The sequence below is a fragment of the Corvus hawaiiensis genome, chromosome 9 (assembly GCF_020740725.1).
Source record: "Corvus hawaiiensis isolate bCorHaw1 chromosome 9, bCorHaw1.pri.cur, whole genome shotgun sequence".
NCBI classification, from domain to species: domain Eukaryota; kingdom Metazoa; phylum Chordata; class Aves; order Passeriformes; family Corvidae; genus Corvus; species Corvus hawaiiensis.
The window spans coordinates 29902850-29929148 of record NC_063221.1 but is presented as its reverse complement, the minus strand read 5'-3'; the positions used below and the strand labels follow the sequence as shown (position 1 = coordinate 29929148).

The 26299-nt window shown below is 40.9% G+C and overlaps 1 protein-coding gene across 10 annotated transcripts in view; it reads right to left on the bottom strand.

Moving 5' to 3' along the window:
• FGGY (FGGY carbohydrate kinase domain containing) overlaps positions 1–26299 on the bottom strand; it is a 254334-nt gene that overhangs the window by 89020 nt on the left and 139015 nt on the right. For all 10 annotated transcript variants that reach the window (XM_048313093.1, XM_048313094.1, XM_048313086.1 and 7 more), the window contains 2 exons: positions 25682–25833; positions 16337–16422 (listed from right to left, as the gene is read on the bottom strand). In XM_048313093.1, the coding sequence (XP_048169050.1) occupies positions 16337–16422; positions 25682–25833 (238 nt within the window). The remainder of the gene's footprint in view (positions 1–16336; positions 16423–25681; positions 25834–26299) is intronic.

Genomic DNA, 26299 nt, shown 5'->3' with positions numbered 1-26299 from the left:
AATACAAATAAATGCATCAAACACTGCAAATGTCAAAAAAGTCATCCAACAGAAGGTGAATCACACTGACCACGATGAGATGATGTTTCTTCTACTATTTCTAACAGAGTCCAGTTCTTTTTAGAAGTGTGTTTCTATTTAGAAACCGGCTATCAAAAGATGGGAAGACTTAAGAGTCTTGAATTCAGTTTTCCTAGAATTTATGTCACCAAACCTGGAGGGAACCACCCACCTGAAGTGCAATTTATCAAGTCATTAATCCCTTGGGTGCATCTAATAGTTTCAGTGGATGCACTTAGTTAAACACGTTGAGTTGGACCAGAAAGTATAAAATAAGACCATTTTATCCACCCACATATGCCTCACCATGTCATGAGGCAAGGGGAGGCCAAGAGTCAGCAGATTGCTGAGTTTTTTATTAATTTCATTCTGTATTATGTTACAGACACCCAACCAAGATTCAAGCCCATTGTCTTCAGCATTGTTGAAAAACTCATAATGAGACACAGTCCTAGACAAAAAAATGTATTGTCTAGACAAATCAGACATAGCATGTGGGGCTGGAAATCTTAATCCATTCCCTTAAAAGATGGCAAACAGAGGCAAACAAAATTGAGGGATTTGGCTGAGGGTCAAAGAGTAAAACCTCATTCAGACCCCTGAACTGAATCCTGAACTCCAGAGGCTCAGTCTAGAGACTGAGACCCAAACAGAAAGACACCATTCAGACACTGATGCTGAACGTGTTAAAAATCTTTCTATGGACAACTATAGCTTAAATCTTTAAATATGAGAGGAACAAAAAAGTGTGCATATATAAAATTGAATCACTGTTTTAAGTAGCCACTGTTTTAAATTTTATAAGCTTAATAAATGGAGGAGAGGTTATAAAAAAAACATTATTCAAAAATGGCAAAGGAAATGAAAAGCAAAACTGGAAGTAGAGCCCCTGTCTCCAGCCACTGCAGTCCAGCAGCCTTGGGACATTCCTCCTGCCTTCTGCAACATCAGCAATGTTTCAGTTCCATTTAATCACAAAAATATATTCTTTCAAGCTCAGTATTTCAAGCAAACCACTCTGCAATAGGAAGTCAAATATTTATTTCAATTAAGAGCTTGTATTTAAAAAACACATTTTCTCCTGTTACCTTCTGGCGGTTAAATATGACACAATTAAAACTGGAAGTATTGGTGCACAGAGCCAGTGAACAGCTTCCTCTGGAAGTCTGAGCTTGAGCAAATTTACCACAGCTCAAAGCTTCACCAAACACTCAAGGAAGCTGGTGAAGAAATTAAGCAAAGGCTACAAGTCACTGAGAAAAAGGAAGCTGGGTCTCAGCTCCCTCCCCTCTGCGTGGCTTTGGATAGAGTGAGAATATTCCTGTCAGCAACATCAGCTTCTCCCAGTACAACAATGGCTGCACATCCACATGTGCATCACCCAGCACATCTGCCAGCCCCAGTCACTGCCCCTGCCACGGACACACGGCCACTGCATTATTCCAGACTTCCTTATTCCACAGGGAATAACATGGGCAGGCTACAGCAAGATTGCAGTTATTGCTTCATGACCCTGTATCATCCCTCTGGGTGAAAAGCAAACACAGGACATGCACATGGGAGCAGAAGGACTTGGGGAGTCTTTGGCTCTGCCAGCAGTTTGGGAAGGGTGGCAGATGCTGAGGGTGCTGCCTGGCCAACACCATGTGCACACTGACACTCCAGACACCGACCAGGAACACAAATCTCCACAGGATCAGGGCTACACTTCATTATGTGGTTTCTGCTGTCTTCGTATAATTGAGTAGAATTAGAGTGGTGTGAAAAAACCCCACCCTTACAGCCCTACCCGTGGTATTTTGAGAGACAGAACTGTTGGTCCAGAAATCTCTTCACACGTTCGCTATGAAGACACATTTTACTAATTCATGAGTAAATAATGTATATATTCCTAACATCAAACTGTTGATAGTCTAATTTAGCACAGTACTTGAACACATGTGCGAGTATAAAGTCCTGAAGAGCTGTCAGTGGGGTTAATGGGAGTTTTTACCAGCTTAGTCAGACTGTGCTGAACTGGGACCTCGGCTGTCATGCACTTGTGGCCAGACAAAGCCTAAGTGAAACCAGAACAGAAGCAGGGAAATTGCCAAGAGTACTGCAATAAAAGAAAGTCTTAATAACTGCATTTTGATGGAGGCTGATCCCCTTTCACATGCGAAACTCGAATATTGAGCCCTCCTTTATTCAGGAAAACCACCTTCAAGTCTTACTCAAGTCTGGATGACAGGATACAGCTGCCACAGGCACCTGAATCAAAGATGCACACTACAGATTCCTACTCAGGCAATGAGCTGTGTTGGTACCTCCCACCACAAAAATCAGTTCTGTCAGCGTAAACTCTTAAAATCATAAAGTTATTCCTAAATACTTTATATATTCAGTCAAAATTTAGTCATTAGCATCAATTTTTGAAAACATGTTTTGTTAGATTTTAAGGTGATTTAAATCAAAGGAAAAGCAAGATGGGTCATTTCACATACATCATATATGTACAGTATGCTTGTATTTTAATATTTTAAATGACAGCAGCAGTGCATCTATTTCTAGAGCATCTTTAATTAATAATAATTATGGTTTGCATTTACAGCCCTTTGTAATTGTATTTATCTAAAAAAGAGGGTAATTTTTTAAGCAAATCTCACAAAGCCAAGGCATCAACAGTAATATTTGGACAGCTGCAGGATTTCGACAACCAGCCAAAGAAAACCCCACCAAGGAGTTCTGAAACAGGTAACAGAAGTGAGTAAATGAACACATAAATTTCCATAAAGTAAGAATGAAAAAAACATTTCAGCTGCTTTACGTCAGCAGGGAGAGGAATGGAGATCAATGCAGAAAATAAGGAATGCTACAGAGTAGATAAATCCGGTGTCATTATTCCTCAGGATGCAGAAATAAAGACATTCAAAGAAAAAAGGTACTGCTGGGACCAAGGGAAAATAAAAGAAAAACAAAAAAGAGGCTACATTACATGGATACCTAGACTGCTTCCAGTCACAATAACAGAGAAATAACATAAAGGAATACAAATGCTCATGAACTGAGCATGATTTCAAAGCACTGTCCCCAGAAGGATGCTAACGTGTTGTCAGTTCTAGGATTCCTCTCTCCCTGTTTCCTCTGAAAGCATCTCTGCTGCCACTGCCAAAGAGAAGGGACTGCACTAAATAAACTTCATTTGACCTGTTCTAACAACCAACCAGATCAACCCATGGGCTCTTGGGAGAGTGGCTAAAAGAAAGCTGTTAATCTTTATTTTCAGATAAAATAAAGCTCCTCTAATTTCAGATGCTTTAGCCTGTTACACAAGGAAGGTGAACATGACTGGTTTTTATGTTCATTTAAATCTTAAAAACAACTTCACCTGGGAATGCACATCCCCAGAGCTCTCAGAGCCAGAGCTCAGCCTCCCAGGTACTGCCTGAGCTTGTCTCACACTGAGCACTGGGAAAGGTGAGGCTGAACCAGCAGGGTGGAGTTTTACCACTGCTCTAAACTCTAATGAACCCTTTCATGCGGCCCTAACAACACTAAAATATTTGTCTTTCCCTTTCTTGGAACTTGAATTACACTGCATTACTTGCAGAAAATACACTCACAAATGCTGCAAGCACAGAGAAGAATGGACTAAAAGTCAATTCAAAATCTCTGTGTTAGATGCCTTTAAAAAGGAATGCTTTATTCCCTCTTTAATGGTGTATATGTTTCTAATGAAACAAAAACCAAAAAGAATTCCCACATTTGTGTTTTACCAAACTAAACGATGGAATTAAAAAGATCACTGTTCACAGAGAGCCTCTACATTGTTATTTGAGAGAAATTAAGAATGACATTTCTAAAGGCCATTTTGTAAACTATTTATTTATGAGCTTGGTCCTAAAGAGACGTGGGTGTGAGTAACTTGACCTGAACAAAAAGTGTCTCTGACGTCAGCTGGGGCATTTCTGTAAGTCACGTGTCTGCATAAGCAACTGCAGGATTGTGCTTGGCTTATCCCATATGGATTTTCCTTGCTACCTCCACAGTTAGGTCAGCAATATCAGGCTGCACATTCTGCCATTTTCATTGCTGCAAAGCAGTTTGCACCCTCACAAAGAAAAGCACAAAGAAAATCAACTCCCTGGTGTCCAAAAATGGCCCTAGAGGTGAAAGGCCAGCTTTCACTGCTGCAAGACCCAGAGAGAATTCCCAAGGTCTGAATTTAACTCAGTTCTCCTGTCCTGACTTGCCATGGATGGTGTGGGAATGATGAGGAGGGACAGCATAAGACTTGCTGGCCTGCAGAAATCAAAGATAGGAAACTCTGGACTGCAGCTGTGAAAACCAGAAAGAAATAAATAAACAAATCTGCATACAGATCAAAAAATAACAAGTGCCACCTAAAAGACAGCAGTTACTTAAGGAGAATTTTCTGGATACCGAATCCATAGTACTTGAACAGTCTGAAGATGCTTTTGTCGTATGACAAATGCTGCCAGCAAAACATTAGATGAAAACTCCTCTGGTTGGACTGACCTTGATTTTTCCAAATACACTGTTTCTTCATAATCAGTGTCAACTAATCAATAACCTGCTAGAGGTTTTCAAATGGTTCTCAAACACCATTTTCAAACCGTTCTCTGTGTTATACTGAAAGGACAAATTAAATCTTCTGGGCCATAGGTGGCCAAAATGTTCACAGAAGGAAAATGAGCAGTGTAAGAAGAACAGTTCCTCAAACATTCCTACAACCAACAGCCTGTTCATACCAACCTGCTTGGACAGCAAATAAAGGACCCAGACCAGCAGAGCACTTAAGCACAGGCTTTAACTTTAAGCACGTGCCTAAGTGCTTTGCTGGAAAAGGGCCCAAAGACAAGAATGAGCAGAGTTAACTGAAAAGCCCTTCAGAGCTGGCCTGACTGCTTTGTTTGTCCATTCCAGTTGCTAGTAAACACACCCACCTCACAAGAATAGTGACCTGGTACGACCAATCTCTGCACTCAGGGAAGTTCCAGGAACTGGAAAGGCACTGCAAGACACACTTGGGATTTAGGCTACTTAAAAGGCACAAGTAGAAGTAGCATCTCCACGTCTTGCAGGAAAATCCACGTGAGGGCCCAAACCATTGAATATTCTTTTACCACACAAGCCTGGCTTGTCCTGACTCATCCACCAGCTTCACAGACCATATTTTGGAGACCTCATAAAGAGGGCACAAAATGCTGCCATAGGACCCGTGGCTCTTCTTCCTGTCTCCCACTTGTGAAGGAAACCCAAACTTGAGCAGGTAATTTCTGACTCTGGGCCTTGGGAATGTGGCAGCCTTTTTTACTACCTCCACCTTGGTCCATTAATAACATTTTTATATGTATCAAATTTACCCCCAAAATTAAAATGAAAACAAAGTTCCCTAGAATATCTTAAGCAATGTGCTTAAGTTAAAAAAAGAACTGGAGTCCAAAAATGGAAAGATGATTAGGGAGGTAGGTGAAGTTTGAATGAAACAATAATAAAAAGCCCTAAGAACACATCATATATTCATAGTTCTTGAATCATTAAGGCTCTGCATGACAGCTCTCACAAGCACCAGTATGGCAAATTCACTGACTTTTAAGCAGGAGTGAAAGTGGTTAAGCCCTAGGACAAATAATTTGAAAATCTCAGCACAAGTCTGATCTCAGAGAGTTTAAAGGAATGCAGACTGCCCAAAAACACAGCAGCTGTTTGTTTTTTCTGCCACCTTTCCAAGGTTCATGTCTGGAGTGAGGATAAACAGTTCTGAAAAAAAGTTATGTGGAGTTCAGACTTTAAGAAAATAAAACATCAGACTAGTATTTCTTGCAGAAAGAATTAAAAAAAAAAAATCCCAAACCTTAAATTATTCAGCCCTGAAAGTTTTCAGGTAGAGCTCTGAGGAGCAGAGGTAGATGGCTCGAGGCTTCAATATATTAAAATGCATTCTCTAAACCAGTCTGCATTTTCAAAACCTTGGCCTGATGTGGTTTTCTTGAGCAATATTCCTCCAAGCAGAGTTTCACATTTAATGAGGTAAAACTGTAGTCCCTATTTTATGCACATACACACAAATAGAGGCCCTTTCAGATAAACCAACAAGCAAATGAGATAGTGGATGAAGCCTGAATCAGCCTGAAGTGATTTCCATCAGCACAGCAGGTAACACAGTCACAAGGTTAATTTGTGCTAGTTTGGACATCATTCTTTATATTCTACCTCCTCCTTTCTCTGTTTGTGCCAAAGCAAATGAGCACCTACTTTAATTACTTAATACGTCTCTTGATAGGTTGGGCAATCAGAAATCTCTTAACATTTTAGTAGGTATAAGTTTCCTTTGATCCACATTTAAAGAGAGAACCTGAAAAAGAAAGAAGTTAGCAGGAAATGTACTTGGGTAGATTACCAGTAGAGCTAACTGGGGTGAATAAGGATTGTCTGTGTGGTTCCAGGCAGGTCAGAAATAGCAGGAAATAGCAGGCACCATGTTGAGATTCAACATCTGTTTATGAACTGTCCTTATACACAGAAGGAAGAGCTGCTACAGGACAAAATATACAAACCCAGAAAGTCTTAAACAAACTGGAACCCCTCTGGAGAGCCTCCCTGTTAGATTTACACCTGATGCTACTGGGGCAACAGCATGAGGGATGGTGAGCACTGAAGAACTTGTCTTTGTGACACACACTAAAATTTTATATATATGTTTATATATCTATATTTATCTCATGGGCAGCGTGCCCCAAGATGGCACATGAAAGAAGCCATTCATGAAGGAGACTAAATCCAGACTGCACATGTGCCCACAGAGCTTGGGGGTGGAATAGAGGGCAAGAATGGCACGGGAGGGGATGGACATGAAAAACAGGTGCCAACAGTGTATCATGCTCTTACGCATTCCCTGTTTTCCCTTCTTTATAGGGAGATGAAAGCATTATGGGTATTAACATCATGGACAGATGCTGTGTACAAGGAATTCAGGACAACACCACACCTAGTTTTTCCATGAAGCCAGGAAGAACACTCAATTTCTTTCCTGAAAGTAAAATTACATCACAGTGATTCTTTTTCTCCAAGGAGTCTGTTTGAGGTATTTTATATACAATGACAAACCAGCATCAGAAACTCCCAAACAGTTTCATGGAGGGAAGCTCAGAAGATGGAAACCACAGGAAAAGAGTTTTCTTTGTATTTTGTGGCATGTTCTCCCCCTCTTTCAGTTTTAATTAAATATGAGAACACCTTATTGTGCAGATCCAGCTTCATTCCTCAGAAGAACAAGGTCACCTTGGAAAATGGGATTGAACGGAGAGTATCTAAATAGTTTCAAAACTATTTCAAACTACAGTGAGTGAAAGTTATTTCCCTCATCCTAACTCCATGTACTATGTATGAATAAATGGAAGTGGGCTTTGGGGGTGGGGAGAGTTTTGGATATAACAGGCAAACCTCTCTGCACATCCTCAAACTCTTCCCAGCCACCTACAGCATGAACAGTTTGTCTACTTTCTTTCCCACTTTGACAAAAATTCTTTGTGCATGGATACTAGAGGCAATAGCTGGGTCACCTCCCATTAATTCTCATCTACTCCAACACTGGCATATGGATTCTGGGAGTGACTCTGGGACAGCCCCAGCCTACCAGGGAACACAGCAATGGGCTCTCTGAGGAATGCCTATGCTTTCTAATCCACTCTCAAAAGAGTCCCAGGATACATCCACAATGCAGAACAGCAGCAGGCTCAGAACTCAGGGTAACAAGTCTGAGACAGAGCTCTAGAAATAAAACGAAGTGGACAAACACGGGTTTAACTGAGATTCCCAGCTCCAGTTTAAAGCTGAGTGTCAGCAAGCTGACATATTATCTGAAGTTACATAATAGTAAAATATAAAACATATAACTTCCAGAACTTCCCCTTCACTTTCAAATTAAACTAACAGCCATGGTGAAATCTGAAATTCCAACTCTCCTATCCACAGGAGAATTAAGTTTCCTATGCATGCAGTGTCCAACAACCAAGAAGCCTAACTCCAGTCATCCCTGCTGGATCACACTGCAAGCATTATTGTTTCATCTGTTTCTCTGAAGTCAGAAAGTCAGAATCCTACCATCGACATTTAATTAAAGAAGGTAGTGAGAAAATAAACAACCTTTCTTGGAATGTCTTTGATTCCATAAGTACATATACATTTCATCCACTGAAGACTGAATTACAACCTTTCATCTAATGAACAGCTTAATGGAATGGCACTGGAATAAAGAATGGGGGAAGGCAAAAACAAACCCTTGGTGATTTCATATAACACATTATATATTTATATAATATCGGGCTGGCTATCTGGCAGCATCAATTTGCAAGCTGCAGTAAAAGTGTTCATCACCTCAGTGCAAGCAAAAGGCAGAGCCAGGCTCTTACACCGAATCAATAACCAGATCCTACTGAGAGTTAAGCAGCAGATGGTCTATCACAATGAAGAAATGACAGAACACATACATAGAAGTGTCTGCTTTCTTCAGACACATTCTTGAAAGCACTGTATCATTGATCTAAGATTATTTTTATAGGCAGATGACAGGTCAAGCATAAAAAGTGCTCTGTTTTAAAGGTTACGGAGTTGGCAAGCTTGGTATCACTGCCATGGACAAAGACTCATTTTCTTTTGAAGTCTTCCTTGTCAGGTTATTTACACTTCACAGTTAAAAGGCTCCTCTCTGGAGAACATGAATTCTAAAACAAATAAGAGAAAAAGTCCTAGTCGAGCTAATGCTACTTTAAAAAGATAATGTAAATCTACCCTGACACCATCAGTGTCATCCTAAAGCACGCCGAGAATTCCCAGTGAAAGTTACTAACATTAAGCAGATTTAGAGAGCCAGCCAAAAAAAATAAAGCAAACCTGTAGGTAAACTGCCCTCCAGGCCAAGACTGTTGTTACAGCCATGTATTACAGTGAGAGGGAGAGGAGGAACACTCCAGTGGTGAAAAGCATTTGTTTGGGAAGTCTGGAGGAAGAATTGGTCCAGAATAAATAATTTATAGTGTGACCTGTGAAAATGCCTATGGAATACGACACCTAATTCTCACTGCAAGTTAAGACAGAAAGCTGGATGCCCAGCTTAACACTTAAAGAACGTTACCCTTCAAATTATATGGCTCTTTTCCCAGCTATAAAATAACAATGCCACTTTCTTGCTTAAGAGCACATTTAAGGGCTGAATTTATTAAGGTTCTTTCATATGCAAGGTATTACAGAGGAGTAAAGATCTGGAGGTTTTTTTAAAAACAAAAAAAAGAAGGAAAGACAAAAGAGCCCCTTATGGGATAATAAATTTCTGTGAGTTTTAATACTTCTGAGCACTGTATGTACACACACAATGCACAGACTTCATGCTACATAGCTTTCTTTCCCTTCCCTGGATGAGAACGCCCCTGGAATGTTATTGTTTTCAGGGGGGTGGTTTTTAAGAATTTACTGTGAATACATGCATTATATATGTGCACACCAAAACACTGCTGGGGCTGTAAATGACCCAGGAGTCCATAAACATGGCTATTTCCTTATCTGGTTCAAATTTATGCAAGGAAGCAATTGTTACACAGCTCTGGCTGAACAGAGACCCAATCTCACAAGGGACAAGGGGGCTTTCCATGGGGTTTCACATAAGGAAGAGTTCAAAGGAGATGACAGATTGTTTATTACATCCCTTGTACCATGAGGATCTGATCCCTGATGGTGTTCACAGGAGCTAATGCAAAAGAAACACCCTGAACACCCAGCCTGGATCTGAAGAGAACTGAAATGATTGTAAAAAAAATGAGATCAAGAGAACTGAAAGACAACAAACTCCTCCGTGGTTTCTGTCTCATTTTTCCTCAGAATTTAAGGCTGTAATACCACAACTTCCTTCAATACTCCCCCCCAGCCCCAGTGAAGCCCAGTTATCCAGTCCCACCGTTAGTGAGGATGTCAGCAAGAGGAATCTCAGACTCCCAGCCATCTCTTTATGAACTTTATTAAGGGGAGATTGTCATCTCAACCTCACAGAAGTTAATAATTACAGTGTTCTGCAGAAGTTAGTATCTACATTGCTTCTGCACAGGACCAACAATGAAATGGTTGTTTAAACACAGCTTCTTTGCTTCGATGGAAAACTGTGTGCACACCACTCCTCAGCTCAAGTAAATGTTAATGACTATTATGGAAAAATAAAAGACATTTTCTGATACACACAGTACAGTTCTTTAGGAGTCTTCTTAGGATGTCAGATAGGATTATCCTTCAGATAATCGTTTAACTGCATTTTGAGACTGAAGAAATAAGACCTTTAACAACAATGAATATATGAACTCTGATTTTTTTTTTTTTTTTATTATGTTTTTAAAGTGCTGGAGAACGTTTTAACCATCACACACATACTCACATACACACACACACACACTCTCAAACTACCACACTAGGCAAGATCAGAGCTTAACAGCCAACAAAACACACATTCAATCCCTGAGATCATTTTCCTGAAATAGGAAACTACATATGTTTCTCAAATTTCACATCAAGCCACTGCACAGCCCAAGCTGCAGGGGAGAAGGGAGCCAAGCCTGCCTTTGGGCTTGGGGGAGGAAGGACCTGAAACCAAGATGATTCCTTCCATATCACCACATTTCTCGTCCACAATCTCCACTTAACAAACACCCCCGTTTCACAGCATTTCTAGCTGGGCTTGCTTATCAAGCAGCCTTTGCTTTGTCAAATTAAGACACATTGCCTTGGATTAGTGAGACTCCCTGAGTTCACGATGACTTCATGGTTGGCTCAGTTCAGTGTCTCTGTGGCAAACTGCCAGGAATACATCCACTGCCCCCAATCCTTTCTATACTGACCTAGCTGGCTTTTGTTTTTTTGGGTTTTTTTTTTGTAGCAGCAAATGAACATAATAGAAAATGAAGGGCTAGATATTGTGACAGCTAATTAACAATCCTAACAACTTCAAAAAATAAAGTAGTAAATATTTGAAGATCTGAATGCAAGCCTCTGCAGCGCAACCTCTCAATGTATGTCCGAAGTTGTTGGACGGGGACAGTGCAGTTTTTCTTCACTGGGCAGATACAGTGAGACACTCTGAAGGGCTCCTGTTCTTGTGGAAAACACATTAAGCTTCTTTTGCTAATATTTTGTAAAGGGCACTTGTACAATAACAATAGCTAAAGCTTCCTGTTTGCCTGTGTGCTTCCTGGCTAACATTAACAAGACCTGCTGACAATTTTCTCCTTTAGCACACAGAACTCTTTCAGATTGCTTGGTAGACTCAAGGACATATCGTTTTTAAGTTTTTTTAAAAAATATCTAACAGTAATGGCCCACATCGCACCTGCCCTTCACAGTCCTGATAACTTTTCCAGCTACACATTTCCTATTTTCTGGATCAGTCTGTGTGTCACCAGTCTCCAAAGAACATGTTTTGAATTTATTAAAAGCCTGATAGCAGTAGAATTCTCTCATTTGGCAAACATACCATCACAGGGACACTTGCTTTTGGCTCTATGACAAGAAATGCATGGTACTTTGTCCAATCCACAAAAACACCATCCCTCCCCTCCCAACCAGCCTTTCAAGATAATTCTCCCTTCTCCAGAGACTTCTCTAAACAAGTCTGCAAGTCTGAAGTCTTGGGTTTCATGTCATAAACAGGACACAACACCCGGGTGCAATTCAGGATACTGTCACTGCCCCATGGGCTCAGCACTAATCACAACAGCTTTCTGCAGTATTCCCTAGGCCCCTTCTTTCCAGAGACAGGCCTGATTTTTAGACTGGGCATCTTTTGAAGTAGGCACAAAATATCAACAGGAATCCAAATGCCAGATCCCAGCCAAAGGGTATCCATTAGTCACGGCAGGGCTAGGAAGGAAGGGAAGGGCAGCTGGCCCCAAAAAGTGGTGTCTGTGCTGCTGCAGTTACCACATCTCTCTGAAAGGATTGCCCAATCCTTGAAAAAGACACAGACATCCTTCAGATAATCGTTTAACTCGCACCAGTTTGTTTTTTCAACAGCGCCTCTAAACATAAGCTCCTCTTCCAAACTCCCTCTCCCTTCTCAGAGTTTCCAGCCTGTTCTGGGTAATATGCTTGGTGAGGGCTCCACTGACACAGCCATGAGAGACCTCACAGCGGTAAAAGTAAGCAACCTCCTAAGAGTGTGTGGATGCATCAGTTTAACAGATGAAGAACAAACACAGGGATGAACAAACATCAAATCCTCAAATGTATTCAGCTGCCCCTACACCTCCAAAGACACAGATTTAATTCACTTCTCCAAATCACACAAGGAACATCACAGGGTAGAGATCTGAATCCAGATTCTTGGATTCTAGAGCACCTCCTTGGCTTTATTGTTCTATTACAAGCTTCCCTCACTACAATTCAACAAGGGACCAGACTCTACTCCTGTTCATCCCAGTGGACTCTGCGTCAACTGTGACAACATCCAGGCAGTTCTCTGCAAGTCCAGCAGTTCAAGGGAGCCATCTCAAGCCCTAATTACAAGCAACAAGTTACAAATAAACTTTAAGGAATCAGTCACTGCTTAACATAAAGAGCCAGCTACTTAAATGTGCACAGGCCAAGGAACTCATAAATGAAAGAAAACAGTTTGTCAAGTATCTTTTTCTTGAAAATAAGACTGTATACTGAAAAGAGATCCCCCTCTCTCACAGAGATACAGACAAATATTACTCATGTGCTTCCCAGTAATGCTTTTTATCAACTACAAGCATTTGCTTTTCACTTTGTAGTCCATCACTACCATAAACAGTATGAATTTCTTTCTTATAAAACCGAGAAACTCATGATCCTGAGATCTGTTGGAAGGAGATCATTTAGAAAAGTGAAGTATATGAAACAGCTGTTCCACCCTTTCCCATGTCATGATGGCAAGCAGCTGAAGACTGACTGGACAAGTATTTTCACAAGAAAATTATTTGGGTCAAATTCATAGCTGAGATGAAGTCTCTACTAGATAGCACATTACCCTCCCCAGATATTAACATATCTAGAGTATAAGATAAAAAAAATATCCTGCACAAATATTCCATTTGTTCCAACTTTTTTGGTAATTTTGAGAGGTGGCTTGTAGCACAATGCTGGACACCTTCTATCTCAATAATGTCAGCCTGACATTATTCCTTATGTTTCCAAATCCTCTTTCACAGGTCTAATCTCTCTTTTGTTAGAATTCATCTTAAATTCCAGTACAGACTAGCTCATTTTGCAGTGATTGAGTTGCCTATGATTGGAAGTTGCCCTGAAGCAGCATTTTGGGTCTAAATACATATGACCTTGGAGAAATTTGTGTGTGGATTCCACCCAGTTTAACAGCTCAGCCCTATTCTTATCTGCAATGTAATCCTACACAGGACTCCAGAAACACACTAAGATTACAGATGTGCATCTCTGGTAAGAATTCCCCATCCATAACACAGTAGCCTATAACTAAACCAGAGAGGAGTTTAGATTTTATTAAGACAGCTGTACCCAAAGTACCATATAAAGGAAAGGTTACCAGAAGTTGTGGATGGGGGAGGGAGAGCAGTGAGTCACACTCACCACGAGCAGAAGTGCTGAGCCTCTGAAAAGCACTGCTAAGAGTCTGTCACAGAACAGCTCCTCCTCTCCACCACTGCACTTCTGGGAGAAGACAACCGAGTATTCAAGTGGCAAAACCAACACTCATTGTTGCAGCATTGGGGAGCAAAGCTGAGAAGTTCCAGGTTTCAATTTTTTAACTGAAGAGCTGTCAGTAACTTTTTTTTTAATGCAGAATAGTCAGCATGACCATGCCTGGATCGTTCAGGACGAGTCAATGGTCAATCACCAGCCCAAAGCAGAAATAATAAAACATAACCATATTAAATATGGAGCATTACAGGCAACAGCTTTCCAAGAACAAAGGGAATCAACAATTTGGAACTCATCCTTTGCAACTGATGAGTGGATGTTGTTCAGTGAGATACAGAGCAATTTCAAAGCCAGGAGGTAAAAAATCCTAGATGATGTTTGAGCCTCCACCCTGGAGGTAAGAAACATTTATTGTTTACTATAGGTCCACTGGAAAAAAAACTTGGCAACAAGACAGTTCAAGCCAGCAGAATTAAAGGTGAAAGACAAAGGATTTCATACTTAGAAACACACATCAAGAACTGCTTTTTCAAACATGTCAAACTCTGATCTCACACACTACTTAACTTTGTGCACAGCAACCTCACTGAAGGCAAAAAGACTTTACATAATTTCTAAATGTCAAATACATACAAAATGTTTTAGAGAGCCCCTTAAAAATTTAACGAAGCAAGGTCTTTTGTATAACAGTGCCTTCAGAATTGCATTTATTTTGGTAAAATCCTCCTCACCAAAACAATTTTTTTAAAAAATAAATCCTTCTTTTATCAGGGCCAAGTTCTGTATGATTCACAGTGACTAACACTGTGTTTTGCCCTGTGAATAGACTCCTTTGTGCTCAAAGGGAGAAAGGGTGGTAAGAGGTAAGAATCTCATACTTGATAAATTCACACTTCCCTTGTGTTATGAGTATATGCAGGACAAATGACTTGACTTCACCAACCTACAAGAAAATTCTCAGAAAACGGGTGTGCATGGGGTAAAGCAGAGAAAGGGAAAAAAATTAGGTTTGATTCCAGCAAAATGCTTCTTGTCCCTCTTTTCCTGTCTTTTTCTTCTTCCTTTGTTACCCTACAAGACAATCCACTAGAATCAAAACAATGGGCTTAATTTTGGGGAGCACATTAAAGACAGCAATGAACAAGGAGCTATTTTATTCAAAACAGAAGACTCTCAGCCAAAGTGTGAGGGAAGACTTTATCCAGAGAGTCTTTTCCCAACATTCCTTTCTCCCTTACAACCTTCATCAATACAATTAAAAGATTTTGAATAATCACATTGCCATTGCTAAGGAAATTAACTTGCCTGTCTAAATTCAGGCATCTCAGCTTTTGAGTATAATCCTCTGCAACTCTATTTTTTTAAGAGAGATTCTCTGCTTCACCCCCAGGAAGTTGCAGCCAAGAACACGAAGCCAAAGCCAGGCAGAACCATGGAGCTGTCAGGATCACTGTGCCCTCCCTTTTCAGAGCCTCCTCCACCTCATGCCCTGACCAAAGGGTGCTAATGCTGAATCAAAGTCCTGAGTCCTTTCACAAGATGCAGACCTTGGAATATCATCTGGGAGCCTGGGATTTATCCTCTTGAAGGTAGAGTTGGGTCAGGTGACAGGACTGTTTAGATTGCAAGATCTGTGGGGTGCAAGTTGTTCTTCTGTTACATAACTCAGAGTTAGACAGCAAAATCTGACTGAAAGTCCAAAGGAGGAAGATTTAAGATACCATTTATCAATTATCATCTGGCAAGTCCTTGCACAACCCCTCTTCTTGACTTTTTAAAGTCAATCATAGCACTTCCCTGCTGTATAATGCAAGGAATATAGAACAGATAATGCTCTAACAATAGCTGTCAATCAGGAAGGCTAACTAGGGAGAAATAGAGCACTCAAATAAAAAGAACTATATCTTATGGGAAGATATCTCATTTCCATAGAGACTAAAACTATTCTGTGGCCAGCTTTCATCTGAGACTACATTTTGCACAGATTCCACTCCACAAACTGCTATGGAAATAACTGTGAGCTGCACTGAACTGGGCATGATTTGAAATAAATAATACTGTCCCTCACTTCTCACAAGGATCTGCAAATGCTCTTCACCTGTGTTGGTCACTGTAATTCAGGTTTTTAAGGGGTTGTCTCAGAGGGTTTTGTTCAACTGCTCAGCAAGGATTCCAGGGTGCTTTTGGGGAGCAGCACAGCTGCCATGTTTTACAGTGAAGTGACCATTTTAAATTAAGATTTTACCCGATCCCTCCCACATGGCAAAGAAGTGCACACTTCCAATTCTCAAAAAAGTCAGTAAATTTGTCAACAAAAATAGATTTCAAAGACTTATTGGAAATGTATTTAACAGAAACTCCAGCAATCACATTCATGCTCCAAAATGACATTTTGCAGCAACATACTGTATCTGTGAATTCCACTGCTCCCAGGAACAACTGTGTTCAGGAATGCACGATGGAGGCAGGAGATAGGTTCAAGATGTTTTGGGGCTAGCTGAATTACAGACAGATGTACATAACAGCAGGTCCAGTCAGAATGAATTAAAGCAGAAATGTACATAAGAAAAGAGACAAAATCATACTGTTATAATTAACATACCTTGCAGTGACACCTGTGGCTTTCCAAGATAAGAAATCCGGAAGATCAAAGAAGTAGCCAACCTTCTCCCACGATTCTGGCAAGTTCTAATAAAAATATGTTTAGAAAGGCAGGTATTAGAGGTCAGGCATGGTCATGTCCTTATTTTAATGTAATTAAAACCCTGATATTTAGGTTAAAAGGACAATTTTTTTAAACCCAGTGTTCTGATCATCCAGACAGCTCTACTCTCTGATTTACTGCCTGGAGAACTGAGCCTTTCCCCCACCACAGACTGATCATAAGCAAAGTTCCCCATGAGGAGTCCACGGAGGCACAAGTTTCAGATCAATAACCTGGGGTGTCTCTGTTCCCCATCAGCTGCTCCGTGTCAGAGCAGTTTCAAAGTCAACAACATTATCAAAAAACATTTGCCTGAAAAATGTTCTATTTTCTAAAATAAACCGTTTGAAAATATTTAAAATTTAAGATTTAAAATTTAGTATTTGTTAATTATATGCATAGGAAGAAAACAAGGAGCTCTGTGAGCACACAGACAAAGCCTGCAGATCACGTGGCTTTCCAAAAAGCTACACAACATTTCCAAACTCCTAAAAAAAATCTCTTCTACCAAAAAAAATCATTTACAAAAAGTTTCTACCACTGTTCTCTGCACAGAGATGATGGTCCAGAAAGCAAGAAGACATCACAAAAGGCTGATCTTATCACCTGGGCCAGGCTCTATTCCTTGTTTTCATCTCCAAAGCTCAATCTGATTTTAGCTTATGTTAGCAATGCATATTCTCAAAACTACTTTTCCACAAACAATCTCCGCACCATCCAGCTATCAGACCATGATGAACGGGAAGAAAGTTTTCCCTGGAGTAATGCTGTATTCCAGTGTGACAGACAGTGAGCATCACTGTCCTGCAAAGCAATCCCAACAGTCACCTCTCACCTCAGTAGATTAAAATAAGTAAAGAATATCAAAACTAAATAAAAGCCCACAAGGGTCACAAATCAAACTTCCATGGGAAGACTGCTTGAAAAACCTCCACCAGCATTTTAAATAATTGAAAAGGGCAAAGTTTTCTCACTTAAGATCAGCTCCTGCCTTAGAAACACAAATCCTTGCTGGGGTTTTTCTGGAGCAAAAATTAATTCCATGCAGTGTCAAGAATGTACAGGCTGAACTAAAAGAGAACACGATTCCATTTTAAGAAATAATATTTGGCTCTTGAAATTCCTCCCTGTGAGGGTGCTGAGGCCCTGGCACAGGGTGCCCATCCCTGGAAGTGTTCAAGGCCAGTTTGGATGGGGCTTGGAGCAACCTGGAAGAGTGGCAACCCATGGCAGGGGTTGGAATGAGATGGGCTTTGAGGTCCCTTCCAACCTCATTCATTCTGTGATTCTACGATTCTGTAACTTAATTCAGATACTCTGATATCAACCCAAAATCTTTCAAGTCCAGAAAGCTGCTGAAATGGAATCTATGAATTCGAGAAACTACAGTGCAACTGGGTTAGTACAAAAAAGCAAAATTTTGTTTAGTCTTGGGTCATGCAAAGAATCTGTCTTAAAACTTGGAGTTTAGACCTTGAAAAGCTTCTAAAACTTACTGGGTTTCTATTGAGTTCTAAAAAGAAATGCTCTGATTACAATTTTTTAATATAAAACACACAACTTTTGGATGTCTGTTCCTGACCACTCAGGTTTAGGTCACCTCCCAGACATAGGTGGTTGCTACTCACATAAATTTAACTTCCTAAGTGAATGCCAAGGTGCTCCACAGTTTAGCCCAAAGATCATTCAGCCTGATTATTTTGATAATAAAAGCCATTACATATTGTTAACACACCTGACAGCCTTCAAGAAGGAACAGGAGCAGTCTGGCTGTTACTTTAATCAGGAAAGAAACTGGATTAAGAATAACTGTCTTCTTCAAACAAATCTGTTTCATCAAAGATACTCCTTGGATCCTTATTCTATTACTTCAAGAATTCCCAAAAGCCACATGTTAGTGACACTCAAAATACTTTGTTTCATGAACATCCAAATGATTCATTTTTTGCCATCTTGATGCTGTGTCATCACTAATTAGTAGAGACAAAAAAATCGTAGCATACTCTGATGCTTTTTCCAAACAAATTTAAAGTCTCCATGTTTTCGACACTCACTGAAGTTAATTCAGATTTATTTTCACCCAGTCAGGAGTCTGTGACCACATTAAAAGGATTGTGGAAAAGATCCAGGAACGTTCCCAATGTTGTGTTCACATCCTGCGACTCACCCTCCAAACTCACTTGCAAAGGAACTCACACAATCTTTCTGCTTTCCAGAGTTACTTATGGGGTACCCTTTCTTCATCTCTCTCTCTCTGATTGCTTTGGGTTATTTTAACAGCTACACCTCCACAGAATGATTTTTTGAGATTTTTATAGATAATCCCAAACACCTGGGGACAAGAGTTTAAGAATTATGTAGTGCAATGTATTTTAATCTTCCTAGGCAAGAAGGGAAAATGAGGGATTTCTTAATTGGACTGAAAATACACACATAGGGTGTCTTTTTCTAAATCACAGAAAACAAATGCACATTGTGTGAAAGGAAGAAAGGGAACAATGGAATACTTAATACACACACTCACAGGGATCTAAAAACTCATGTCCCATGCCCTGCTCCAACTCAAAGCAAGGATTTACAGCTTGGATCTCCCACACTTCAGACTGGATGCCAAGCCATGTGATAGAGCTATTCCCACACACCCAAGATAGGCCATGAGCACAAATTCCATCCTTGCCAGAGCCATGGCTGCAAACTGATCGATTTTGACACAACTTGCACTGTAACTGGTAAAAGATTAACTGACTGAATTATCAGAGTCAGGAACTGGGGCGGGGGGGGAGAGAAGGGGTTGGAAAGTAAATTCTTGGAGTAAGGCTGCTGCTGAAGGGGGAGAAAACCGCCTGCACCACCGAGACACTGGTGCAAGTATCCTTAAATCCCTGAGGCATCCCAGGCATGGCACCACAGGCAGGCAAGCACCAGGGCCCAGGCCAGAAAGGGCTGCAGAGGCAGAGAGCAGGCACATGAAATCAGAGCTGGAGAAGCTGGAACAAGGCAGGGAGGACAGTGTGTGCCTGCTGGGAGCCTTGTCCCACTGCAGAGGAGAGGAGAGACATGGAGGGCAGACAGACCAAGCAGGACATGCTCAGAGGTGCAGGTGCTTCAAATCTCCCAGCTGTGAATGCTGTTTCTAAATGGCACTTCTGCCTGATTAGCAACTACAGTTAAAAGCCAAATCCAGGCTGAAGTACAACTTATGCATGTGTGTCTGCACTGTGTATGGATTGTGATAACACAGAGTGTTGAAACATTTATAAACAATTCTAAACAAGAGTTCAGTTCCAAACTCAACAGCCTGGAGTCATTCTCATTTAACACAGAATTTATTACTCATTTTAATGGAAAAATATTCAGTCACATTCAACAAGACAAAAAGCCAGCTGCAAGGGCAGCAAGCAGTGAAGAAGACATGCACCAGCAAAGGAGCTGCTGCCAAGCTAACATCACTGCATCCACTATCCTTCCCCCCACTGCCAGGGGAAGAGGTTTTAATTGCTTCTGCAAATGATCCCACTGGTAGCTGCAAGTCACAGGTGTACAGAAGGAAGAAGGATGATGGATCAAACAGCAGCTCTAACTGAGGATGTGAACTGTAACATACAGGAAGATCACTCACTGCCAGAAAAAAAAAACTTCTCACAGACTATTGATTTTAGTTGTTAATGGCAGAGGAATGATATGCTAAACAGTCACTACATGGTTTGGGTTTTTTTCCTGAAGGGAGGCTCTTCTTTGCTCTTAAACATGACATTAAGAGCAGAGTTGGGAAAACTGAGTATAGAAGACTGCACTTCATTTGGAGGCAGTTACCAAGCAAATACTTACCCCCAGTCCAACATCCCCCACCCACTTAGAATAAACAAAAAACTTCAGCATCTCTGATTTAATAGGACTAGTATTTTTTAGAAATAGCTGGTTCGTAATGTCATTAGTATGAGGAAAACATAACATGCATCCTTTCGTTTTGGCACAAGCTACAATAACATTTTCAGCCAGAAATTAGTAAACAACGTTTTTTTTCTTCTGCTATCTCTAGGGAAAAAAAATAATAACAGGCTACTTCTAGAGCTGGACAACCATTCTCTGCAGTTTTTGCACTGCTGTGTTCGAGCTGCCTTCGCACTGCTCAAACACTGGTTTGCCACCTCAGAGATATCTGTACAGTTGTGTTGTACTGACAAACACCTGCAGCAAAATAGTTCCCACGGGAAGGAGTTATGTACCCCCACTTTCAAGTCACATGCAGGCATCTACCTCCCAGAACTACCTATGCATGCAGGCAATGAACACCCAATTTTTTCAGCCAAAGTCACCAAATGTACAGAACCTGCTTATTAAACTGCACAAAAATTTACCTGCAACTACAGAAGTAAAAAACTATTGCAATAATGTTTTGTAAGAAAATTGTAAATTAAGAAATCTAAGGAAATAACAGCAAAAGGAGTGAATTTAATTTATTATTTTAAAAGAACCAGTAACCAGGAATTATTTTCCTTTTTAGTGAGGGTTACATTCAAACTTACCTTACTGGCTTCAGGAAGACTTTGTCAGAACCATCTTTCAGCTAGTTTCTAAGTATTTGTCAAAGGATTCTTTATTTCACCTTCATTTACAGGTTATGTTCTTAATTCAGCTGACCACATTCAAAAGTCAAATGTGGCTGCACCTACAGAAGTGAGCCTTATAAAAAAATCATGTATTTGTTTTGTTTTGCATTTAACACTGGACTCTATCACCACACATGATCCACACAGGCAGAAAAATACAATGCTGCTCCTAAGTGAGCCACAGATGTGCACACTTTAACCAGACTGCCCCACAGGCCTCAGCTGATCATTTACTGCCAACAGCTGTCCCCGACACACAAACTCCACTTGCAGGGATGGCTTTGCACCATAGGAACACCTATCTGCAATCACAAGCATCAAGAGCAAACAATTAACTTCATGGATGCTAACTAAGAGGTGCCAGAGGGTAAAATGATTCAGCCCCAATCAAGCTGAACTGAATATAAGCAAATACAAATCAAACAGAAGATCTCAAAAAGCCTATTATGGCCTTAAAAAATTTAGTTTTTCAATTCAAACTCGAAATGGAATAGAGATGAAGAGCTGGAAGAAGAGAATACATGCTGAAGCCTCCAGTCTCTAGTTAAATCTCTATGCTGTGCAGGGAGATGAAATGTTAAAGAGAAAGCATTACATGGAAAAGAAAGTTTAAAAGAAGCAGGTGACAATAACCTGTGATTTTGAAGAAAACCTGCAGCATCCCTCCACAAATAAATACAAGGGGAGAGGAAGAAGAAAGCCACAAGAAAAAAAACCAGTATCTACTTCTTGTACATTGGTGTCAGTTCATTCCTCACACTGACTGAGGTCATCTGCAGCTTCAATTCTAGGAACAAGGTGATGGAAATGGAAAAGCACAGTTAGGTCATTATTGAATCACGGACTGGTTTGGGTTGGAAGGGATCTTAAAGGCCATCCAGTCCCACCCCCTGCCATGGGCAGGGACACCTTCCACTATCCCAGGGTGCTTCAAGCCCCTCCTAGCCTTGGACACTTTCAGGGATGGAGCAGCCACAGCTTCTCTGGGCACCCTGTGCCAGGGCCTCCCCACCCTCACAGGGAAGAATTCCTTCCCAATATCCCATGTAACGCTGCCCTCTGACAGTGTCACTCCAGGCCCTTGTCCGAAGTCCCGCTCCAACTTTCTTCTAGGTCACCTTAGTCCTTCCCCCTTCTCCTTCCTCTTCCGTACTTCCAACCAAGTCAGGATAAATTTGCAAAGTCATATTTTAGCAATACTTTTAACTGCTTAGATGAAAACTCCTCAAGCCACAGAAATTCCATTCCTCTTTTGAGAGACACCCAAATCACTCACAATCTGCCAGCCCTGCTGATTTGACCCATGTCAGACCCTTCCTCACAGAGGTCAGGTTTGCAAATACTGTTGTTAGGAGAACCCAGGGCAAAACATGAGACAAGAGCATCTTGTCATCACACATGTCCTAACGTGGCCTTCCAGACTCAGGTGAGCACCACGGAAAGGGAGAGGGAGGCTTTAGTGACAATGTACACACAATTAACCTCCCGGTGTAACAGCAGACCACCAATCATTTAGTATCAGTACTTTAAATAACTTCCTTCCAAAAATGCATCTAGTTAAACTCATAAGTTTCTCTTTTATTTAATCATTATTATTTAACTTCTATTTTATTATTTCACTTCAGACATAAAGCAGTACTTTTCCCCACTGCACCCTCTCTGCAAAACCCATACGAATGCAAGCAGCTGTGGAATGTGCGCAGCACCAATCCCAGGCAAAGATGTACAGAGGGAAAACAGCAAAAATATTTAATAGCAGAAACATTAAATTCCTGGGGAGTTCAAAATAAGGTCCAGGGAATTCAAAGCAAAAGTCAACAGTGATTCTTCATATATTAGGGTGTACATGCTGACCTGGAGCATGACTGTGCAAAGTGTCTGGCTGCGGGTTTTGTTCTGCTTTGTTTTCTTTACAAACATCCCTGTGTTGAACATGTTGCAGCCATGTCAAGCCTTCTGATGAAAAACTTTCCAGAAACATGATGCCAACCAAAGGGACAAAGGCTCAAAATAGCTTCTGGATACACCTTGGTTTAGCCAGTTTTGATTATGGTCAGACATAGGAGAATGTGCCCAATCCACTGTTTTTGTCTTAACTTCCTGGGATACTGTCAGGTATATGACAACATTAGGGAGGAATACTGAGAAAGGAATAAGGAAGGAAAGGAAAAAACCAACCCATCTCACTACACTCAGTAGTCAGGAAAGCTGGAGACACCAAAGCCATGAGCACCAAAGCCAGGCACAGTGTGGGCAGACACTGTGCAAAACTTTCCCAGGCAGTAACCCAGGTCAAACCAGGTACAGTGCAGTCATTTACTGAACATCAGTTATCATAATTAAGTAGAAGCATGACGGGAATTTCAGTTTCAACTTTGCAAAGCTCTCAGATAGTCTCAGTTGAAAAGGATCGAATAAAATTAAAATGTGTCTTTCTACCTGCTAATCTTGCAATTCTCCCACGGGATTTGAAAACTAAGCTTCCTTTTTGCCAGCTTGTGCATTACCACTATCTGAAGAAATAATCCTGCAGTCAGAATAAATGACTGTATTTTTTCCCTGTGGTGTGTGAGCTAGATCAAAATCACACCCTGCCATACATGGAAAATACACTTAACATAGAAAATAAAGATGATACAACTCAAAAAACAGGAAGGACACCATTAAATACCATTCTGCAGGTAGTTTTCCTGACCATACCTTTAATAGCTGTGTCACAGTTTATTGATTTATAAAATATTGATACCAAAGAATCTGAAGAGACTTAAGTAATTTATATTCATAGCCCAGTTCAAGGCAGTCCACTGAGAAACAATGAATGTGCAAACTGCTCTTGTAGGTCTCATTTGAACAACCTGACATTCGAAGTTATTACAAGATTTGCCTTCCTGGGCAAAAGATGAGGACACTTGCATTACACGAGGCTGAGTTTGAGCTCTCAGAGCCCAACATGATCCTTCACTGACAGCCCTGATGTCAGGTAAGCCATGGATGCATTACTGTGCCTGCCACTGAAAATAAACCATCGCTCTTCATTTAATTCCTTTCCCCCTCCTACTTTGCAAGGAGTACAGAAGCAATAAAACCACTCAATCCTGCACCTCTCCAGAGCTAAAAGGTTTAACCAAATCTCAGCTGATTACAGCCCACTCCAGGATAACTGTTCCAGCTCCTCAGCAGCTGAGGTGTTGCTGTAGGTGTTGAGGTGCCCGAGCTAAGCAGGGCAAGCTTAAGCAGTTTAATAGTGAGTCATGCCCAGACCACTTAGGACGCGGGGAGTGTCGAGTGGGCAGCTCAGCAGGCAGACACTGAGGTAAAAAACCCTCTCTTAAGGACAATAATCTCCTTAGCTGGTATGTCAGCAGCTGAAAAGGGACATATGAACAAGCCCTGTTCTGTAGCACCCTTCTGCCAGGAAATCCCTGCTGCTGGCTGGCACCTGGGGTCAGGAGGATCCTGTGTCCCACCCACCGGCTTGGGGAAGGAACAAGCCCTGCAATGCACTCCCCTTTACACCACAGCAATTATGTCACAGGGCTTTGAGGTCACAGCAGACTCACACCTCCACGTGACCACATTTGGACACCCCATAATCTGGATTTCCTGAGCAGTCAGGTACTGATACCCCTTGCAATATAAAAATGTTTTAAATGCAAACGATTCATTTCATGTTTTTATGGCTTACATTTTATTATTTATAAAATGACTGATGTATGATACTCATAGCTCGAGAAGGGAAGAACTAGTAGATAGATAATCATATTTCATTATCAACATTCATTACCCTCTAATGTCATTAATCTGTCAGTACTTGCTTCTATGAATTAATTCCTTTGGCTTTCCCCAATCTGTGCCTTGTTACAATATAATGTCTCATGTCTGCAAGGACAGGAGAATCTGGCTGCTTGAAACTGGCAGCAAGCAATTTACATTTGGGCTTTGTTAAAATGACAGTGAGCATCATTGAGGCCAAATGCAAAAAGCCAGGCTGGAGGAGATTATAAAAATTTCAAGTGGCAAGTGTCTCTCCTTTTATCTGGCAGTAGTCATTAAGAGGCCATATGTCATTGTAACACACGAAATTTAAACACAGGAGACAGAGGCAGAGCTCCACATTACACACAGAGCACCTTCCCTCTACACATGGTTTACTTCCTGCTGATGGGACAGAACTAAACTGAAGCTGGAAGTGGAGAGCTCCTCCACCAGCAGCCAAAGCCATCACACCCACCCTGCACTGCTGGATGCCTCAAAAGCAGTTCCTCTGGCACTCCAGGCTCCAGGAGCTGGAGCAGGAAATACACCTCTATAACTAAATCCTAGGATACTTTGAGGACTCATTTATTACCTGCACCTCAATTTGTATGTATATCTAATCCTAGATAAGAAAGGCATTTGGAATGTTTCTATCAGGGAACACTCCACTTCAATAAAATCAAACATATTTATACGAAATTGAGAGGAAAAAAGAACCTCAAAAGGTTTAAATTACAGCTTTAGCCTGGCCTTACTCTGCGCACCCTGGGGTTCAACACTAAGGCTGAAGACTTTTGTTTTAGAAATCTCATTCTCAGGAATTAAAAAGGGGCATTAATCACTAGTAAAAATGCACCACAGTGTTAAATGTACTCACTTCCTTTATCCAGAGCAATTTAGGTGGCTGCATTTCCACAGACATGGCTCCCCCTACATAGTTCAGAACCCTGTGCTGGGTTGCATTGATGCGCTCGACTTGACTCGCTGCACGATGGTCCATCCACATGATCACATTCCTATGGTTCTGTCCTTGGGGGGGAAACAGAAAAAAGAGATTATTTTAGCTCTGGTTTAGCCCCAGCTCAGTACTGCAAGTTACTAGGCTCTAAACTGCTTCACATTTTCACTTCTACATTGAAAACTCAAATTCTATTTGGGTTAATAATTCAGAGTGGATATCTAAAACCAAAATTTTAGCCCTCTGAGCCAACTTTAGGACATGCTGAGCACTGAGAATGCTGACTGAAACCAATCCGGCTTCTGAGCATCCAAGAGCTGTGAAACACCACGTTCTCTTCTATTTCATTCAAAGAACCCAAACTTCTCGACAAAGTTCATGTATTTAGTTAAAAATAAAAAGGAACATTTTGGTGACCAGAAACTAAAAATGTGACAAAATCTGAACAATTATGTTGTGAATTGAAATTAACTCAATTGGCTACAGGGATTCTCTTTCCTCTTCTATGGTTATGAGAAGAACTACCCTAATTCCTTT